Genomic DNA, 20535 nt, shown 5'->3' on the forward strand with positions numbered 1-20535 from the left:
TAAGAGATCTTGGAGTGATCCTAGATAATAAACTAACTTTTCTGGAACACTTTGATAATATAGTAAACAGATCCTTAAAAATTTTAGGCTTTATTAATAGAACTACGTCTGATTTCCAAAGTATGCTTACACTTAAAACACTTTATTGCTCTTTAGTTCGCCCTATTCTTGAATATGCATCTGTAATCTGGTCCCCTCATTATGCTGTTCATATCAAGCGCCTTGAATCAGTTCAACATCGTTTTATAAGAAAAATTGCATGGAAGATGGGATTGGAAAGAGGAGACTATTCATATTCTGATATGGAGAGGTTTTTAAGCATATCAAGTCTTGAAAAACGCAGATGCATTGCAGATATAATCTGCATGTATAAAATTATGAACTGTCTCATTGATGCCCCTGAAATTTTGCAAAAGATTCTTTTTAACGTTCCCACCCGTAGACTAAGAAATAATGAAATGCTTTTCCTCGGTCACTACAGGACCAATTATGGTGCACAGTCGCCTTTGCCCAGAATGATCAGGCGGGTGAACGATCATCAAGATCTTGATTATTATGGTGTAAGGATGTCTTTCTTTACAAATCAGCTAAAGAATCTGTATAGTTAGCCTATGCTTTTTACTTAATCTAAAAAATCTATCATCTGTCTTTGCTGCTTATTTCTGTTCCTTATATTTTTTTATTCCTTTGTAAAAATTTCTTTTAATTGTAATGTTTATAATGGACTTTGTCCGTAAATAAATAAATAAATAAATAAATAAATAAATAAATAAAACCAACAAATGAAAGAATTAAAGAAATATGGATGTTCTAACACAGGCAAAATGGTGAATGTTACACAGTGTGTAAAGTGGCTACTTAAACCAGCCAATTACAGGTCATAAGCCCTGTAAATGCCTAGAGTTCCATATTCCTTTCTTGAAGGTATTCTATGCATGGCCTTGTAATTTGTTAATTATAAAATATATCAACAATATTTTGAGTTTGTCCAAATTTTTGTAGACAAGGACTGGATTAGGTCATAAGCCCTGTAGATGCCTAGACTTCCATATTACTTTTTCTTAAATGTTCTTCATTTCTGTTGTAATAAGTTAATATAAAATATATTTTTAACTCTTCGAATTTACCTGAATCCATGTCCAATTATTGAAGCAGACTGTTGAATATATACGTCATCCTCGTGGTGTGATGGTCAGCGCGTTTGCCTACCATTCAAGAAGTCTCGGGTTTGATTCCCGACATGGTTGAAATGAAATATTTATTTAGAAGAGTATTTTCATACTAGAATATTTTATAGTCCCTGGACTGCTACCTGTAGCGTAAGACTGACCATCTTACCTTCATGCAACAAAATGATCAAGATACGCAGTGGTTGGTTACCAACGCAGTGACCTATGCACCGTTAGGTGCGGAAAGGGAATGATTATGATGATTAAATATAAGAATATTTTTTATGGAAGAGATATGTTGACGACGTTAAACGCGTTAATAAAAAACACTTTTAACGAAAAAATAAAATTTTCATGAGAAATTCAAAAGAATAATAACTTTAATTTTTTAGACTATCAAAAGCAACCAAATAGAACATAAATCGGAAACCAACGTATTCAGATGATATTTATCCAACCATCCAATTTCTTACAAGCATGCCCCCCCCTTCCATTCGATGTTCCACCGATTGCTTAGTGTTCTTTTATCTTGGGGTAATTTTGTAATTAAACTGAAGACCGCTAAACAAATTGCAATAAATAGGTTATGGTTACTTTACAAAATTAATTGATACCCATTTAAATAGAAATTTTAAACAAACTCTCCTGTACCAACAATGATAAATATAATATTTTTAAATGGAGAAGAATTCTAAATATATGTTAATAATACCTCAACTAAAATATCAAAAATTTTGTCAATAAATATAAAACCTGCCTTTTATACTTAAAATAATATTGGATAATTAAGTACTAATAAATTGTAAAGATAAAAATAACCAATTCAACGATTTAGGGGTGTACCAATTACAATGTAATTCGTGTCCATCAAAGTCCATATATTGGGAGAGCGTCACGTAGCTTTAATATTCGCATTAAAGAACAAATAAGATGTTAAAATAAATATATGTTTGTAGAGTTTGCAAATCATGTCATAAATTCAAATCACAATTTTAATAGGGATACAAAAATTAAATTTAACATTCAAATAATAAAAAAGGGACTTAAATTAAAGATCATGACGGTGTTTCACATTGAAAATTATTATAAAAAAATATTCCAATAATTAATCATTGAATATCTTTTCAACCAAGCCTACTTTTATATTAAAAATTAACCAATAGTGTAACGTTTAACCAGTCAGCTCCTTCCCTTTCTAACTCTTACCCAACACATTCAGCATACCTAATTTTAGTACTTTTAAAGTAATAAACCGTTGGAGCAGTTGCAGTTGACGCATTTTGGGTTTTCCGTTTGATATACCTTTTCAAGATGAGATTCCCACATTTTATTTATTTATTATCATATTATATTACATCCAAAAAATTATAATTTATACAAAGTTGCTTCGACTGTCTAACTAGGGTTATTTATTCCGTTATAAGACAGTTAAACATATATAAAATACAGTAATCAATACTTAGATATAGTTATCAAGATAAAGGACAAAGTGAAAACAGTAAGAAACATTAAAAATATACAAATATGCATATAAAAATATTTTAAAACTCAGCAAAGTGCGAAATAAAAACAGAATACATATTAAGAAACATATTTTAAGTCATGGCAAAAAAAAATGAATGTATGTAAATAACAAAAAGCATATTAATAAAAACAGCAAAATACCGAGTAGAAAGAGAAAAAAAAAACTTATTAAAAAATCAAGTAAAAGATGTAATAAAATTTGTTACATTTGTTTGTGTCTTTGTGTTCCCAAAATGGCTACACCTTCAAAGAGATGCGAAATAAGTCATTCTTTGTTCCTTAAAAAAAAAAAAATCAATTGAAACATTCTTCATGTTACGGTTTCAACAGACTTATCTTTGAAGTTATGTCGTCAAGCCTCAATGACCTTATTACATCGTTAAAGGATCTCGATCGACTGAATTATTACTTCAATAGTCAGTTTTGTGGATGCGTTTTTTACAATATTTAATTAAATGACATTAAAAGATTGTATATAAGCTTTGTGGGAGTGTAGGGACTTCCATTTTACCCATAATTGAATGCCGACTGTCTAACTATCGAATTAAGGACAATGCAAAAAAGGAATCACGCGTTTCTTGTGTGTAAAATAACGATTACCAAAATACCTAAATTACTGATCACCAATTATTTCTAACATGCGCGGATATCAGCCATATCGATAAAATTGCTGACAGCAAAGGAAGTACTTCACGAAATCAAGGAAGAATAGTAAACACCGGACAATAAACATATAAATAGTAACCCAGTAGTAACCTTTAGCCACGCAGTCATACAGTTACAGCATGTAGTCTAGTTCAGTGGTTAGTGACTCGCGTCGGTTACTCTCTCAGGTACTTTATTTATTTAACATGAAATAAAAACAACTCACTACATTCTTCTCCTCTATCAACCTCAAACTGGGTAGGAACTCATACGCTTTTTTCAAACTTCAAATCCAACAGAAGTAAGAAAGAACAAAGCTTGACGTTGAAAAACCGCTCGCTACTATAGCAGTTCTAAAGGTCAAGGGAATTTCCATTTGTTTTCCACTCTTATACATTCTAATACAATAGCGAAACTTTTACCAGTACACAAAAGTTTACCAAAAGTAATAGAATAAACGGATTTTAAAAATTTCTGGTACTGTACGAACACCGAAAATGTAACAGGAGCTTTATCCGAATAGGCAAACGACATAGAGGAAAAATCAGGAGCGGGGAAGGGAAGTGTGCATGGTTGCAAGTCAAGAAAACTAGGTGCTCTTATTCTTTCAGAGGTTCAAGATCAGGGGAATCCCCAAGATCCTCCATGCATAAGGCTAAGATAAAGTAAAAACAAACACGAATAATTTATAGCGAAGACATCAAAACTCAATAAAAATAAATAATTATTTTTTATTAATATGATTATTATTTTTTATTTTAATTTTTTTATTATTATTTTTTTGCACCACAACAGGCCAGGAGGCCCAATTACATTGGTGAATTACATCACAGAACACCCAGGCTTGAGAAAAATCATATTTAATTTTTGAGTTCTCACCGGGAATCGAACCCAGAACCTTCCGTCTGTGAGTCAAGCGTCTTGACCACTACACCACGGAGGCCGCCAATGATTTTAAAAACTTACTGATGGCTCCTTCTTGGTTCTCGAGTAAGAAATCACCTAGTACAATAAACTTGTAAGTAAAATTATTGTCACAAAAATTGTATGGGCTAACAACAAAAGGCGCAACCGCTCACTGTCGATTATCGATGCCACGATACAACTCTTAGTTTAAATTACGTCAAATTATTTTAATGGTTGTTCTTGTTTATTGTTTGCGACCATTTTTTTTCTACATATCATGAAATCATTATTTAAAAAGGATCTGATAGATTTAAAGCCCGTTTTCTCTTTGATTAGGGAATTATTATTAGCCAAAAAAATCTATTCAAACATCTTTACATGGATAGTAAAATTATCTTGAAATAATTTAATTAAATGTACATCGTAATATACACCTACTCAAACCCATACTTTTCACTACCTGCCTGGGGATAGGAAAAGATTTCATTTCAATCTTTAGAATTTCATGTACGTTGTCGAATCATTGTTCAGTGTTTTTAGACTGACACATCAAAAAACGGCATATCATATTTCGCGATGTATGTATGACTTCTATACATGTCAGTTAACGACTTATAATAAATCTTTGTTTCTATTCAATTTTCTTTGTTTTGTAAAACCTCCACTATAAAATTATTCCGAAAATATATTTACTACCTTCTTATGTCAGAATCTTATCTGGAAACGAACAAAGCCATCGATTAGAGTTTTTGGCTCAAAGGCTTATCTCCGACCAAAGTACTGAAAGGGGTAGTTAGGTGGAGTTTAGTCTACCGCGTAGTGTACTGGTTACTGAGATTGCCTACTATGTCTGAGAATTCAGGTTCTATTCCCGCAAATAACTAAATTCAATATTTTTACAAGTTTTGTTATTTTATCTTCAATGGTCTGGCGCCTGAAGCTTGAGACTGATCATCTGGCCTTATTGTATAAAAAAGAATACGGCTAATACGCTGCGATTAAAATAAAGTGCCTTATGCACCATTCAATAGTGAAATGGAAAAAATGAGAGAAATCAAGCAAAACAGTCAAAATTAATAATGCAGTTTGATAGGTAATATATAATTAATTTATATATATTTTTAAACTTTCCCCTGCCCTCCTTATTTTCTTTACATCCATCTCCGTTCTATTCCCACCCCATTTAAATATAAATATATGGATAAATTTATTTATTTATACGAAGATACATATTTAAAATATATAATCATGTATCCCTAACTCCGTGAAGCCAAGATCTCTGTACTGATACAACATAATAGAAAGTGGAAGCATGCATATTATTAAAGAATACTGCAAATTAAAATTATTAATAAACATCAGTGTCTCAATGTCTCGCAGCAGTCTCCTGCAATGATCTCTTCTCTTAGACAAAAACCAAACGTACCTATTTACTTCAGGTATATTTGTGTTTCTTTTTCCTTTCATACTTTTTAATTTTATCATAATATTATTTGTAGATAATGTATATGTATTATATTTATTTTCTAGCTTTGTACAATTTGTCAAAATCTTTAATTGGCCATAAATATGTAAAGCTGTTGGGTTCGCAAATAAAAAAAATAGATTCTAAAGCGTTTGCTAGTTTGTACTAAACTTCACAAAAATCAAAAAAAGAATTGACTAAATACGATGTTCAAACAATGGCAGATTAGTTGATGTTACAGTGTGTAAAGTGATGACTAAAATAATTCAATTGCAGGTCAAACCATTCAAATCAATATTCGCATTTGTTTACAGACTTTCAATAACGATACTAAAATACTATAATCATTTCCTTTTCCGAACTCAGTGGTGCAAAGTGTACTGTATTGGTAAACCAAACGAAACATATTTTGATCATCCGTTACATGTAAGGAAAGAAATCAGCCTTAAGACTTAAAGCGCTTGTTCAGGAATAACTCTTGAAAGACTTTGGTAAAAAATTTCTTAATGTGCGGTGATGTAACATCATGTTACCACAAGCAAAATATGGAATGCTCTAAATTTCAGACATTTTAACAATAACAAAAACACATACCTACTGTTTAATGATTTTTTTCATAATTTATAAAAATAAACGTATAACTTAGCCCTGTAATAGCAATATGAATTCAAAAATCATGTTATCTCACATGCGTGCGTCCCCCATCATTGTCAATGACCGACTAAATTTGTTTTACACAAACATCGGCCACAGAACAGCGTCCCTGTCTTCCTTGTTAAGAATGAAATCTTCGTGCTCTGTATTTCACAGTTTTATTGCTGTATCAAAGTCACATTCATTTTTCTCGTAGCATAGATAAATATTTTTCCTTTTAAAAATCCAGCATTTTAATACAAATTTAACTTTCCAAATCTGGTGTGAAAATGTCCATTTAAAGATTACAAAAATTACAAATTTATAATTTTTAAAATAAAGAGATATATCAAGACTTGTATCGTATGTAGCCTAGTGTGTCATACTTGTGAGTGCCATATGAGAGATAATAAAATATTGCGGAACAACATTTAAAATTATTAATATTCCATGTTCGTTTTGCAAGGAATCGAAACCATGACCTCAATAATGGTATAAGGCCTTACCTCTACTAGGTTTTCTTATTCGAGACTTTCACCTGAGAGCAGCCATCGACTCGAAAACACTCATCCAAAGTTCTGGTTCTATTTCACAAAAATAACTATTTTCTTTTTGTACCTGGACTCAGAATTCTTCATTTATTATTTTCCAATATCAATGTTTATTTTTCCTTTATCCTAAGTACATGTTCCATTTTTCACTAAAAACTGCACACCCCGAACCATAGAAATTGACTGAGAGGGTAATTTTATTTCAGTCTCCGTCCGTATTACCTGAAAACAATGCGTTCTTAGTGGAATGTAATGGCAACCTATATTATATTGTTTGCCATTGAGCTCGTATGAATTTTAACACAATTGAAAGCAGACGTCAAATTATTGAAAATTCAATCTAACCATTGTTCGCGTGTCGCAGTTGTGTTGCTTCTGTAGAGTTTGATTCCTTGCAGTAATTAGTAAAAAATATAATCTAAATCACTAGTCGTGATCATCTCACTAAGATACATATTACATATATTATTTACACGCGTATAGATGAGGTCAGAAGGGGTAATAATGAGACAAAATGTATACCTTTTATATTTTCTCACTAAAGAATCTAGTTTAATGTACCCATATGTAGTTTTAGACATAAATATATATGTTTAAATAGTCCCTCATTATATTATACGCTTTTTTGGCAATTGAAAAATTATTTTTTTAAAATTATTTTTACCCCCGAGATGGGGCAGAAAAAAGACAGTGGCGTGCACAAACATGACAACTGTGACAGCAAAAAGGGATAATAGGGCTTTAATATGAGAAGTTTGGGTTGAAGTTGCAATAAGGTTTAATAATACTTCTATGACTACGAGGGTTTGAACAATTTTTGAGTGAATATATTATCTTATCTGTCTCATTTTAAACCTTTTTTAATGTGAAGATATGAAAACCTTGTAGTTTTTATCAACATAAAGTATTTTATTTGTTTTTTTAATGCAAAACACAAATAAAAATCAGAATATTAACATTTAATCACCGTATCAACTTATTGGTTATTTTAAATAAAAAATATAAGACAGCAGAAAGTATCACCGGTAACACACGAGTAACAAAAAATCATACAGAGTAATTATTTCCTTGTATAAATGTTAGAACCACAGATATGTATTATCTATTCAGTGGTTAGAACGGTACATTTAATTTCTTCTGCTGTCAATGCAAATCCTCATTTAACCATACTCTTATTTTTTTATGAATGGTCTGCTTCTTGTTCGCCGTTCAATGTGGTTTTTCTACCTTGTTTAAATAGAGGTTTACCATATATATTGAGTTTTCCTACTGACATTTCTTGGTGGAACTGCATTTTAATAATAAATTATTTTTAAAAAATTAAAAAATATATAAATAAAAGTGGAATAGAATTATAAAGTATTTTTATTATTATAATTACAGGTTTACCAGAAAATCGCGTACGCGGAGTGATTTATCAATTTTAAATTGTTCAGCTACTTTACAACGTGACGTTTCTCTAGTTTTGACGAACCACATGGCTGTACAGATGTAATTTTCAAAAAAAATTAAATGTACTTCGTGGCATTTAGGCGTAAAGATTGGTCCATGTACTCTCGTTTTTACCCGCACACTGTCTTGTAATTACCCCGTACGGTGTTTCAATTTTACCCCACACAAAAAAGCACGCTCTTTCCAGTCAAAACGTAAAGCAACACAGATTTATGTTTGTGCGGGTAGACAGAAAGTATGCTAGCGTCGATTGAAACTGCAAGCAGTGACATGCGGCGTTAGGCGTTCGCAATATAACAAAAGTTTGTTCGCCAAGTTGAAAATATTTTGTTAGGATAATTCGGTATACTTGTTTATTATATTATATTTTATAAAGGTTGTACTTTTTCTGTAATATGTAAATATAATTAGTAATTTTATGTTATTGTTTTGAAGTAATTATGTATAAGCAATAATGCTGTCTTTTATTTACCCGAATTTTTTCTCTGTCTTATTTTTACCCTACCTGACCCTATTAAAAAATAAAGAAATGCCAAAAAAATACCAGCAAAAATGTTTTTATAGTGATCTTAGGATGTATTGAATCCCTAATATAAATATCGATATATGCCATATTTACATACTTTTTTTTCTTTGCAGGTTCGTTCAAGGAGTCTTAACAACCTAGACTCGCTGGAGAGCAAAAATTCGAGACTTTTGGAGTCCCGTTTCAGAAACGAATTATTATACGGAGCAAAATCACAAATCCCGGTATATTTAACTTCTCTTCCAGAGCTTACAGCAATCAACTATACAAGTAAGTAAAAAAAAACTAAACCATGTTTAATACATTCAAGTTTGTTAGTGAAAATTCCATATGGAAGTTCATTGCATTTTATCATAAAAATAAATGACGAGTACTACTTAAATCCATAAATTTGGAGTAACCATTGACATTTTACCCAGCAACGCTTTGTAAACAGGTTATTCAAACAAAAATAATTCATTTCAACTAAAATAATGTCATTTTCAATTCTTTATCTTCCCTTTTTTTGCATAAATACATTTGTTGTTTTGTTTTTCATTTAATCAAAAAGTTGAACAATTTATTTTTATATTTTTAACTATAAATATATATATTTCCAATTTATATTTAACGTTTCTACGTTTCTAATGGAGCAAGATGTTTTTGTTTAGAAATGAAGTTCGTTTTGCTATGAGAAAGTTCAGTGCAATGGGAATTTGAATATAAAAATATATATTTTAGCATTAAATAGTATGACGAAATTTCTCGAGAACGCATAAATAATTAATAAAAACGAACAACTTTTATTTCGAAAGGTAATTGATTAAAATGATTGAAAAGGTATTGTTATTGTGTTCTGCACGAGTGTTGCACTTAAACACACTTTAATTTTTTTTCGTAAATTTGATTTGATGATTTTCGTAATGTTGATATTTTCTTCATTAAAAAACTTATTACTAGTAATATGATTTTTTGTTATATTTGATTTTATAATAATGATATCAGTCTTGAAGATGTCGCGAAAGCAATGAAACTAGTAGCTGGTTATTTAAAAAATATAGGTTTAGGTTTCACTTATCTTGTATGTATAATATAATAAAAGCTTTTTGATGGGTGAGTCAAGGAATTTAAATATAATTTTACAAGAGAGATTTAAGTGTAAACAATGAAGTTTGTCACGCTCTATACATATGTAGGTCTCAAAAGTTGTGTTAGGCTTATGGCAATAAGAAAAAAAAAACTTTTTAAAAAATCAACTTTGGCTCGCTGAAAAGAATTGAAAATTCGAAAATAAGACAGTTATTGCTCTGAAGGAAAAAATTATCATACAAGAGTAAAACAAAAAGCTTTTATGTTTTTTTTCAAATCAAAATATTATTAAGTTGACTCTAGAAAAAAAAACAGGATAAAAATAAATAAATAACAGATTAGATGAACATAAAAAATACTTGGTTTAATTTTACATGCGTTTTTAAGGCAGTTATTTGGCTTTTTAAAGCTTATTAATTTATGATAAAATAAAAAATAACGATTTGATACATGCAAAAAGACACATGCAAAAAAATAAGCAAACAAGATTTATTTAAAACCTTTCTTAGAATTAAACGTAGAGATCACCTTTTTAAAATTTTGTGTGAATTATGTTATCAATTGTTTTCTTCCAAGACATCGCGTTTTTTTATGGTTGTGTGTAATGGGGAATCTTGAAAAAGTCCAACACCTGTCTTACTTTACTTGGAAACTCCTTGATGATTTTCCGAATGTTTGAGTTTACTGTTTACCATATTAATGTGCAATATATATATATATATTTAAAATTATTTTTTTATTTTTCTGATCCTATATTTGTGGTGATATAATCATGTTTCTGTGTCAACAAAGTTGTAGTCCCATCTCAACACAGGACTTTTAGTCCCATGGAGTTGGGACTTATGTCTCAAACAATGTACAGTTAACTTATGTTATTTTTCCCTTTTGTTTTAGAGGGATTGCCTTATAAACCAGGAGCGACCCATGGAAAATCTGCTTTTGTTAGAAGAAATACTTCAAAATTAAAACACACAAACAGTCAGGTATCTATTTTTTGTAATTTTTTTCTAAATTAGGCCTTCTTATATAACTAGTAATTACATATTTAACGATACCACCATATTGTGAGTGAATTTAGTTTTTGTTCAAATCACATATAAATTTCAAAGATGAATATAAGTGTAGGTTTTTTTAATTAAATCTGATTAAGCCTTTGATTGTCACTCAAAAGACCCAACAACTAAAATGTTATCTACATAAACATTAAAAATCAGTTTCAACGCTTATATTTCATTTTAGCCAAAATAGAAGATTCCTGTGAATTCAAACACATTGTAACTCTTTCTAAATAAAGTGATATTTTAAGGGTACTCCCGGAGACTATTTTCGACTGTCACTACCTTCAAGTTTTGAGTTTACTGAATCTATTGAAGAAAAGTCACCGGAATCAAGAAAACTCCGCCAAAACTCAATATTTGTTCCTGCTATTGGCAATACTACACTGCGGTAAGTAAAAAGTTTAAAAAATAGTAAAAATACATCATTTTGCGCTCCGTAGAAATGTCCAAGTTTCCAAACAAGGGTTCAATAATTTACTCTCCGTTTGTTCTACCATATTTTGATTTTTATTTTTCTTTTTAAATACACTTAGAATAAGAAAATTTTTGAAAAACTTAGTAAATCATTTGAAAGCTTTCTTTCTCCAAAAGAAAACCATTTTTACAAAGACCGATTACACTCATACATTAAACGATGTTTTTTTTCCAAAACCGAATTAATTTTCAAAATTCAATTTCGTAAACCACTTTTTAAATTCAATTTAACTCTATTACTTTCACTGTTTTTTTCACATTTTTTCTTATGACAATAATTGCATACATAAATGGTAGCTAAAAATGCTTTTATTGTTAGGTAAAATCTCTTTACATAATTTCATTTCCATCTTTCGGAATTTGATATAAATTTAACATGTGATTTGTATTATATCTCTCCCATATCTCTCTTCATATCTCTCTTCATATCTCTCTTGAGTGTTGTATCGAAAATCTTCGAAAGGATTGTTAAAACTAGACTCCTTATCTTTCTTGAAAAAAAATGTTTGTTGTCGGAGAACCAATATGGCTTCCGGGAGGGAAGAAGCACTGCCGACGCTATAGCTACTGTCACTCTTAAAGTCACTCAAAGTCTTGATTGTGGTAAAAGAGTCATCGCAATATTTCTAGATCTCGCCAAGGCATTTGATACTGTGTCTCATTTATTACTTGTAAAAAAACTCAGACACACTGGTATCAGAGAAAAGGCGCTTATGTGGCTAGAGGATTTTGTTACTTATATATCACAATCAACAATACTCCAAACACCACAGGGAATTGTACGAAGTGAGGATTCCAATATCCTTTATGGAGTTCCACAAGGAAGTGTCTTGGGACCTGTTATGTTCCTTCTATATATAAACTCTTTGTGTGATTTGAGTAATGGCGGAAAAACTATAGCGTTTGCTGATGACACGGTTGCTTTGTTTGAGGCTAGTGACTGGAACTCTGTGTTTCAAAAAGCAAATTGTGGTATGAGAAGTGTCAAAAACTGGCTGGATGACAATCTGCTAACGCTGAATGTGGATAAAACAAAATATCTTACATTTAGTATAAGAGATGGGTCACCACCTGAAGCAAGTTTAAAGCTTCATATAAACTCTAGAAATTTGTGCCAATTATTGAAACCAGTTGAAAATATAAAATATCTAGGCATTGTTATTGACAGAAATTTGCGATGGGAGACACAGGTTCAGTCCCTGGTATCTAGATTAAGAAAACTGTGTCATGTCTTTAGCTCACTCAGAAACATCCTGGACGTTAGCACTCTTAAAAATGTCTACTTTGCCCTTTTTCAATCGGTGGCTGTTTATGGCATAATTGGCTGGGGAGGTTGCTCGACAGTTGTCATGAACCCCCTAATCAAGACGCAAAAACTTATTCTTAGAGTTATGTTTCGGTGCCCTCCGACCTACCCATCTAAACCATTATTTCAATTGTTAAAAGTTCTTGATATTCGTCAAATCTATATCAAGAATGTATTGACAGTTTTCTGGTCGGGCGACTACGGAAGGAGGTCCCAACAGAATGCCCGTACGAGGCTTTCGCGTAACCTAAACTACTTAATACCGAGAACGCGTACGATGTTTGCTCGGAGACACTTTTCATATATAGCGCCAAGAGTGTTCAATGTCTTGAATTAACATATTAAGTTCTCCAAAACAACGTCCATATTTAAGATGAAGATCCATAACTGGATTGTATCGAGGGGTAGAGACCAATGTATGAGATTGCTTCGGGAATAAATGCATTACATCGCTGCAGTTTTCATTATTATCCATATACGTATATCGTATATGTGTATGTCATCACTGTCATACGTATTATTATATAACTTTTGATTCCATTTTCGACATGTATTATAAATTTTTATTATTTTTATTTTTCTATTATTATTTTGTATATTTTGTATATTGTTTTGATTATTTTGCATATTTTTTTGATTACCTGTATATTGTTTTAATATGTAAATAACTATTTTTGATTTTTGATTTATATATCGAAGAGTCCCGACTTAACACGGAATTTTCTAACAAGTCGGGACATAAAAAAAAAACATATAATTGTGGCTATGTAAAATTGTGTATTTTGTGCATTAAATAAATTTTAAAAAAATATAATCATTATTTTTAGAGATTAATTTAGCTCTCACGACGACCTTCAGACACGTTACCAAATAATAAATTCCAAACTCATTTAAATATCACGGCTATCGCCAACTGTTATATCCGGGAACAAACAGCCTTTCGGGCCTTGGTTGAAATATCGCTCCTTTGGGCATCTCAATTTATTTTTTGTTATTTAGAGTGATTTATTGCAATAATAACAGTTAGCTATCGCTGACTGTTGCATGCTAGTAGATTCGGCCCTTTGGGATTCGTTTAGTCAGCCTGGCAGACCTAAATGAATCTCTCCTCAAATCGGCATCAGTTGTCGTTGTTTTTTTGAAAAATATTAAATTAAAAATGTAATAATCAGTTTGTTTTCCAGTGACGCAGCACAGTGGGCCTTGGAGAGTGGGAAGCTTAAAGGGAGTGAAATTACTTCTGATTTCTCCGTCCACATAGATGGGCACTCTCAATACTCACAGTTAGAGTGTGTAGATGTCGGTCAGTTGGGAGGACGCCATGTTGTCTTACAAGGTACGAGCGATATTAGTCAAAATTACCCAAATCGATTATTCATTTATTTATTTCATTTATTCGTTTCCATGACGAATACAGGTCAAGACTGCCACACTGCACATTATCTTTAAACTTTACCGTGCCACTTGGCAGCTCAGTTACAGAGTACCAACATACTTACATTATATCTATGTTTTAATATTGTTATGTTGCCAGTACAACAAGGGTCAGTACCCCTTACTAAGTCCTGCACTATAATATTATTTATGTCAGTTTTTTTTCCAAATTTAAAAATGAGCAAAAAAGTTTATAACAAATGTTAAGGGATATACGTCATCCGAAAGAAAATTGTCCGCTCTACAATAAATTGTGTTTGCTTTTACAATACATAAACATGTTCATTAATTTTATTACAAGATTTCAAATTGGAATGTAAAGTAGACGAAAGTGAGCATTTCCCACATTTCTTCTTGTTCACTTCTTTCTGTTTGCTTTCAATCGAGGAAATAAAGCTGCCAAAGCTGCTCGCGATATTTGTGCAGTGTACAGCGAAGACGTTATGAATGATTAACTAATTTGTTTTAAAATAATAAAGGGGATTATTCTTGTAGGATTTTGGTTATTGAGGGTTGGTGGAGCTCCTACCCTAGTTAGAGATTGAGAGAAGACACGAGGTTGCTATTTAATGCGTATTTATTACATGGTGAATAAATATTGAATTGTATCGCGCGAGTGTTACGGCGATGACGAGTTGAAGAGACTGCACTTGATACACACAAACTACATGCTGGAACTGAATGACTGCGTCGTTTAGTCTTCGGGCTGGCTGGACTGACTTAACTGAACTGCGGGGCGTTATTACGCCATGTAGTCTTTTTATAGGCCTCGTTTCTTTGTTGTTCATATCTCCATGGTAGGGACAATGTTAATGTACTGCAGAACGTTGATCTCGTGTTTCGCAGAATGTAATGAATTGAATTCAATAGAATATGCTGACTTGCTTCTTGGAGTCATGACTTTATTTCAGATGAAATCCCACGTATTATTGACTAATTTGTTGCATTTTTTTTGTCTGGAAAAAATCCGACATAACATTTGTTAACGCCAACAAATTAGTTGATAATCTATCATCCTTCATTATCTACACAAAAATGGTCAATAATATAGAGCATCTTCACCCTACAAAATGCTCACTTTCGTCTACATAATATTTCATTTTTAAGGCGTATAATCAAATTAAATAACACATGTAACTTAAAAGCAAACAGAGTATCTTGTAGAGCAGATTTTTTTTTACGCATGATGAATAATTTTTAAAATTTTGTTTTTTTTTAGTGCTCATTTTTAAATTTGTAAAACAACGGTCAAAACTTATGTTAACATATAATATATTTACATTTCAGACATTTGTAAAAAAAATATTTCCTTTAATTTTTCTTTACAATTTACTAAATTTACATACTATTTTCCGGCTAGGAAAGTTAGTGTAATTTTTTTTGACAATCGTCTCGCCTTATGAAAACATTTAATAATAATTTATTATCGTTCATAATATTTCAAAGTAAAATTATTTTAGTTTTTCTTCTGCTTCTAAAATATATAAATAAATAATTTTCAGTAAAGTGTCCTTGAGTTGCATTTATTTAACAAGGATAGGCGGAGATAAGTCTGTCTTGTGTAGTGGTTGGTGCATTCGCCTTTTATGCTTGTGGTTCCGGATTCAATTTCTGGGAAAGTTAAAATGAAATATGGATTTAAATAATTTAATATATGTAATCTAACTTAAACTCGATTAATAAATATACCATGTTCTATGAAATAAACACAATCTTAATTATTAAAATGCATTTAAATTGTAGTTAACTAGACAAAAGGGGCTATGAATATGTTATTTATTAAAACTTAAGTTCTTTGGTCCATGCCCAGGCGGATGAAAAAGACTATTTTGTGTGTGAAATGGAACCAGTACTTTAGTTACCGATTACCGACGAAGATACTTTGAATTTTTAAACAAATAAGTCATAATCACGATCCTGGACTGGGGCCTGAAGCGTAAGACTGGTCACTCTACATGTACGTAGCATTTGATCAAGTTACGCTGCATTTGGTGTTCCATTGCACTGTCTTATGCACTATAGAGGGATGATGATGAAAATTAAGTTTGATTCGTCAAAAATGTTCTGCAAACCACGCATGGTAACGCCCCGTACCCCCTCTATAGTAAATAGTTTCAACCCTTAGTGTGGGAAGATTTAAAAACCCTTTGGTTTCTAAAGTGATAAAAAAAAAGTTTTAAATTAATGTATGTATACACAAAGATTCTTAGTGACTAACTTCATACGTCCCATGAATAATTTTATGTACTGTCGAATACTGACGATTCCAAAAAATATTATGCGCCTTTCTTCTTGTTGCATTTTTGCCAAATTCATTAATAATATCAATAAAGTTGGTTTTCCGTCTTTTTACATTATTTTTATTCTTTTTCTATTAAGTTGACATTGAGGCAAAAGTCACGAACCCTAAAAATGACAGCTTTGAGCGATTCGCGAAGCCTAAAATTGTGATTTTCAAGAGGCAAACGTAACTTTCAAAAAATAGCGCAAATTTAAATTATTTATTTTTTACTACGTGACTTTGTATTATTATACATTAAAACATTTTAAAAAAATAAAAAAATATTTTTATAAATAAAAATTTATTTTAACCCACAACATTATAATTATTATTTCTTATATTTCCTTCCTTTCACTAACTCTTATAGTTTGCACTGTTAAAATTATAAACAAGCAAACGTCTCTAAACCATTTTTTTTACCTTGCCTCGTTAAAAACCTTCCAAATATTTTTAATGTATAAGAAAAAAATATATTTTTTTTTAAAACAGAAATACTTAAGCTCTTATAACTTACTCAAATATTCAACTTTTCAGACCATTTCCTTAAAGTCGTAAATTACTTGTGTTGGAAAAATAGAAATCGCGTTGCGGTAGAGTGGGATTTGAACCTCGGACCTTTGGTCCGTGAGTCCACAATACTACCACCGGACCACAATTCGGTTTATTGCCAATTATTACCAGTAACCAATGGAATTTATTGAAAATGCACGAAGTCTCCAAATCATAAAAAAAATATTTTACCTTAGTCTCCAAACTATCAAATTGCAATTTTTCAAAATTATGTTTTTTTTATTAGTGACTTTTGTCAGAACGACGATGATATGGTTTTCTTCATTGACAACTCCGATACTAGTTTGAAGTTACAATAATTCTGGTATTGCCTTGTAATTTCACTCAATCAAAAAACAATGTTTTAACGAGTAACTCTTTTAAAGTTTTCCATTTCATATATCGCGATGTTTCTTAAACTTAACTCTACTACTTTCACTGAGTTTGACAAATAGAATATGGAGGGCGTTTGTCGGATATTGTCATTCATCCTCGTGACCATATTACAAACACGAATAGCATATGTCCATTTTAGTCATTTTATAAATTCAATAACACCAGATTAGATTTTTTTTTTAATTTTCATACTCCGATGCCCTTCATTTAAGTCACAGTTGAACGTAGCAGCTAGCCATAGAAAAGTGAAACTGAGATAATAGCACTTTTGTAAAAAGAGTGAATTATGAAATCTACACAACAGTTGGAATGTTTAAAACTTTAACAATCAATGAATACCTACGTAAGTTTTTTATTTCTTATTGTGCGTTTGACCCGTTTTTATAATTTTTAAAGTACCATAAGATTTTTGTAGTGCCGTGGGTGTTTTCTGCCAATCGAAATGCCGTTTTAGTGATCGACACCTTTTCAGAAGGTGATACTGTAGTTTTTTGTATGAAAGCATTCTGGTTGTTTTTAGCAGAACATATAATTGATCTTACTGCACCCGACAACATAAATATCTCATTTTTCCAAAATTGTGGACTGGCTGCTTTCTGCATAACTTCGTTTAATTTTTATAACCCCATCCAACTGGCGGCCATTTATTTATTAGTTGAATTAATATGTTGCTATAGTTGTGGGACGATTATTAAGTGCTGCTTCAGTTTATAGTACCTACTCTTATACGATCAATATAATAAAACGTGGGTACCTAAAAATATGTTGTTTTTTCATTTAAAATAGTAAATAAAATACTACGCCTTGTAATAATAAATATTTTTAATAACTCTAAAACACGAGATCCCAATATTTTGGAAACCAACGCAATTATTATAAAAAATATGTCAATTTATATTTAAAATGGTATTGGAGTTGTCAATAAAAGTATGTTTATCATTTAATGTCAATAAGTGCAAGTATTTAAGAATAAGTCATTGAAAATGTATGTGTATACCTACCGGCATCTATTTTGAAGTCGAGTTTGCTGTTTATTAATTTATTAAATATTATTTTTTATAATATCATAAACATTAAATAACTTTGTCTTTAACCACTTTTTATTCCTACTGAACAGAGTACACTGGTTCAAAATAATAATGAAAAAAACTGTAATAAAATTAAATGAAACATCTTTGTTTTTAACCACTTATTTTAATTTTCCACCGACCGGTTTCAAAACAAACAAGCTTTTCCGTCAAGGTTTACGTAACTTAATTAGTTACGTAAACCATGACAAAGAAGCTTGACAAAGAAGTTACTTCATTAGTTACGTAAACCTTGACGAAGAAGCTTGTTTGCTTTGAAACCGGTCGGTGGAAAATAAAAATTTGTGGTAAAAAAAAAAAATATTTTTAAAATTTTTATTATAATGAATAACCACAAAGTTAGTGCTTCAAATATAAAAAAAAACTGTTTTTCCTTTAGTCCACCCCTGTCTAGTATCGTATCTAAATATTATATCCATCGCACTACACAACTACCACCTTTGCAACAAGAACAACAGGACAAAAACACGACTTATTAGCTACATATGTTTTGATTTAGTATTTATTAAACACTGTTAAAGAAATATATACGACTTATTAGTTCATTACACTTTGATAAAAAAAACTAGTGTAGCTTTGAAACCGGTCAAAAGAAAAATAAAAAAATAAGTGGTTACAAACAAGGTTATTTTATGTTTATGTTATTAAAATAAATAACCACAAAATTAGTGCTTCAAATATAAAATTTATATTACTTCGTATTTTCTTATTTTTCGTTGCTTTGAAAACGATTAATTTTAACAAATTATAACAGGGATAGAAAATACCTTAAAGAAGGGACTATGAAAGTCTAGGCATTTACAAGGCTTATGGCCTGTCATTGGCTGGTTTAAGTTGCTACTTTACACACTGTGTAACATTCACCATTTTGCCTTTTGTTGTTATTATTTTGTTCTCCATCCCTGTTGTAATTTGTTAATCTTAACGACTCCCGAGAGGATTAAATTCAGTCGTTTGTCTACTAACATTTGGACAAACTCAAATATTATGATTTATTTTGAAACAACAGGCTTAAATCTGCCGACACTAGGGGTTGAAAATAATAATTATAGAGGGGGTACGGGGCGTTGCCATGCGCGGCCATACAGGCGGTACATTCTTAGGAAAATTAAATTTTACTTTAGTATAATTTAAAACGTTAAGCCTTACTAAGTCAAAACACTAAAGAATATTGTTTTATGTATTATGTATCATAATAAGAACAGATAAGTTTTTTTTTCAGAATATCGCAAAACCAGAAGCATATTTAGAAAATCATCTTTTGGGGTAAGTTTTAAAACATCGGTGTGGTTAATTAACATGTAAAAATGTACAAAATGATTGTTTTATCTGAGAAGCATATTCATATATACATATTCGAGCATGTTCACTGGATATGCCCTTATACTCCCTTCGGTAAAAATCTTGAGAGTTGATCCACTTTGTAGTGTAGTGAATGGCGCATTTGCCTGTCATGCTTGAAATCCCAGATTCGATTCCTGGAAAGATCTTGCAAGATTTGTGACTGAAGAGTTAGGCGATCACCTAACCTTCACGTAGCAGATAATTGAGGTATGTTGCATTAAGTGTCCGGTGCGAGTAATGTTGATTGTTTATGTATGATGATTAGTAGTTCCCTCTGTTGAATATTTTACATTATTTCGTAAACCGCATACCAAATTTCCGCCATCGATATGATTTGATTCATTATGACGGAGTTCATTCGTTAAAACTTGAGGGAGTGCAGATAATTTTTTTACGTTTTATCAACTACAAGCTGTCTATTCCTATTGCATCTTTAAACTATGACTTCTTAATGAACACACTTGATTTGGAAAGTTTATCCAGAAGACGGAAACTGTGTGATTTAATGTTTCTCTTTAAGATAATAAATGGCATGGACTCTCCTGGATTGCTAAACATGATTCAATTCCGAATACCTGTTAGGACTACTAGACATAATGTCCTATTTCATATAGATATTGCTGCCACTAATTAAGCTATGAATTCACATATTTCAAGATTGCACAG

At 31.1% G+C, this 20535-nt stretch overlaps 1 protein-coding gene across 2 annotated transcripts in view; it reads left to right on the plus strand.

The window, feature by feature from the left end:
- LOC148274653 (uncharacterized) overlaps positions 1-20535 on the plus strand; it is a 246872-nt gene that overhangs the window by 89649 nt on the left and 136688 nt on the right. For both annotated transcript variants that reach the window (XM_088236825.1, XM_088236826.1), the window contains exons 2-6: positions 8985-9141; positions 10834-10922; positions 11246-11385; positions 13962-14113; positions 19748-19791. In XM_088236825.1, the coding sequence (XP_088092951.1) occupies positions 8985-9141; positions 10834-10922; positions 11246-11385; positions 13962-14113; positions 19748-19791 (582 nt within the window). The remainder of the gene's footprint in view (positions 1-8984; positions 9142-10833; positions 10923-11245; positions 11386-13961; positions 14114-19747; positions 19792-20535) is intronic.

This window comes from Micrasema longulum, unplaced genomic scaffold (genome assembly GCF_059751315.1).
Source record: "Micrasema longulum isolate JH-2025_06_02 unplaced genomic scaffold, ASM5975131v1 h1tg001611l, whole genome shotgun sequence".
NCBI lineage: Eukaryota > Metazoa > Arthropoda > Insecta > Trichoptera > Brachycentridae > Micrasema > Micrasema longulum.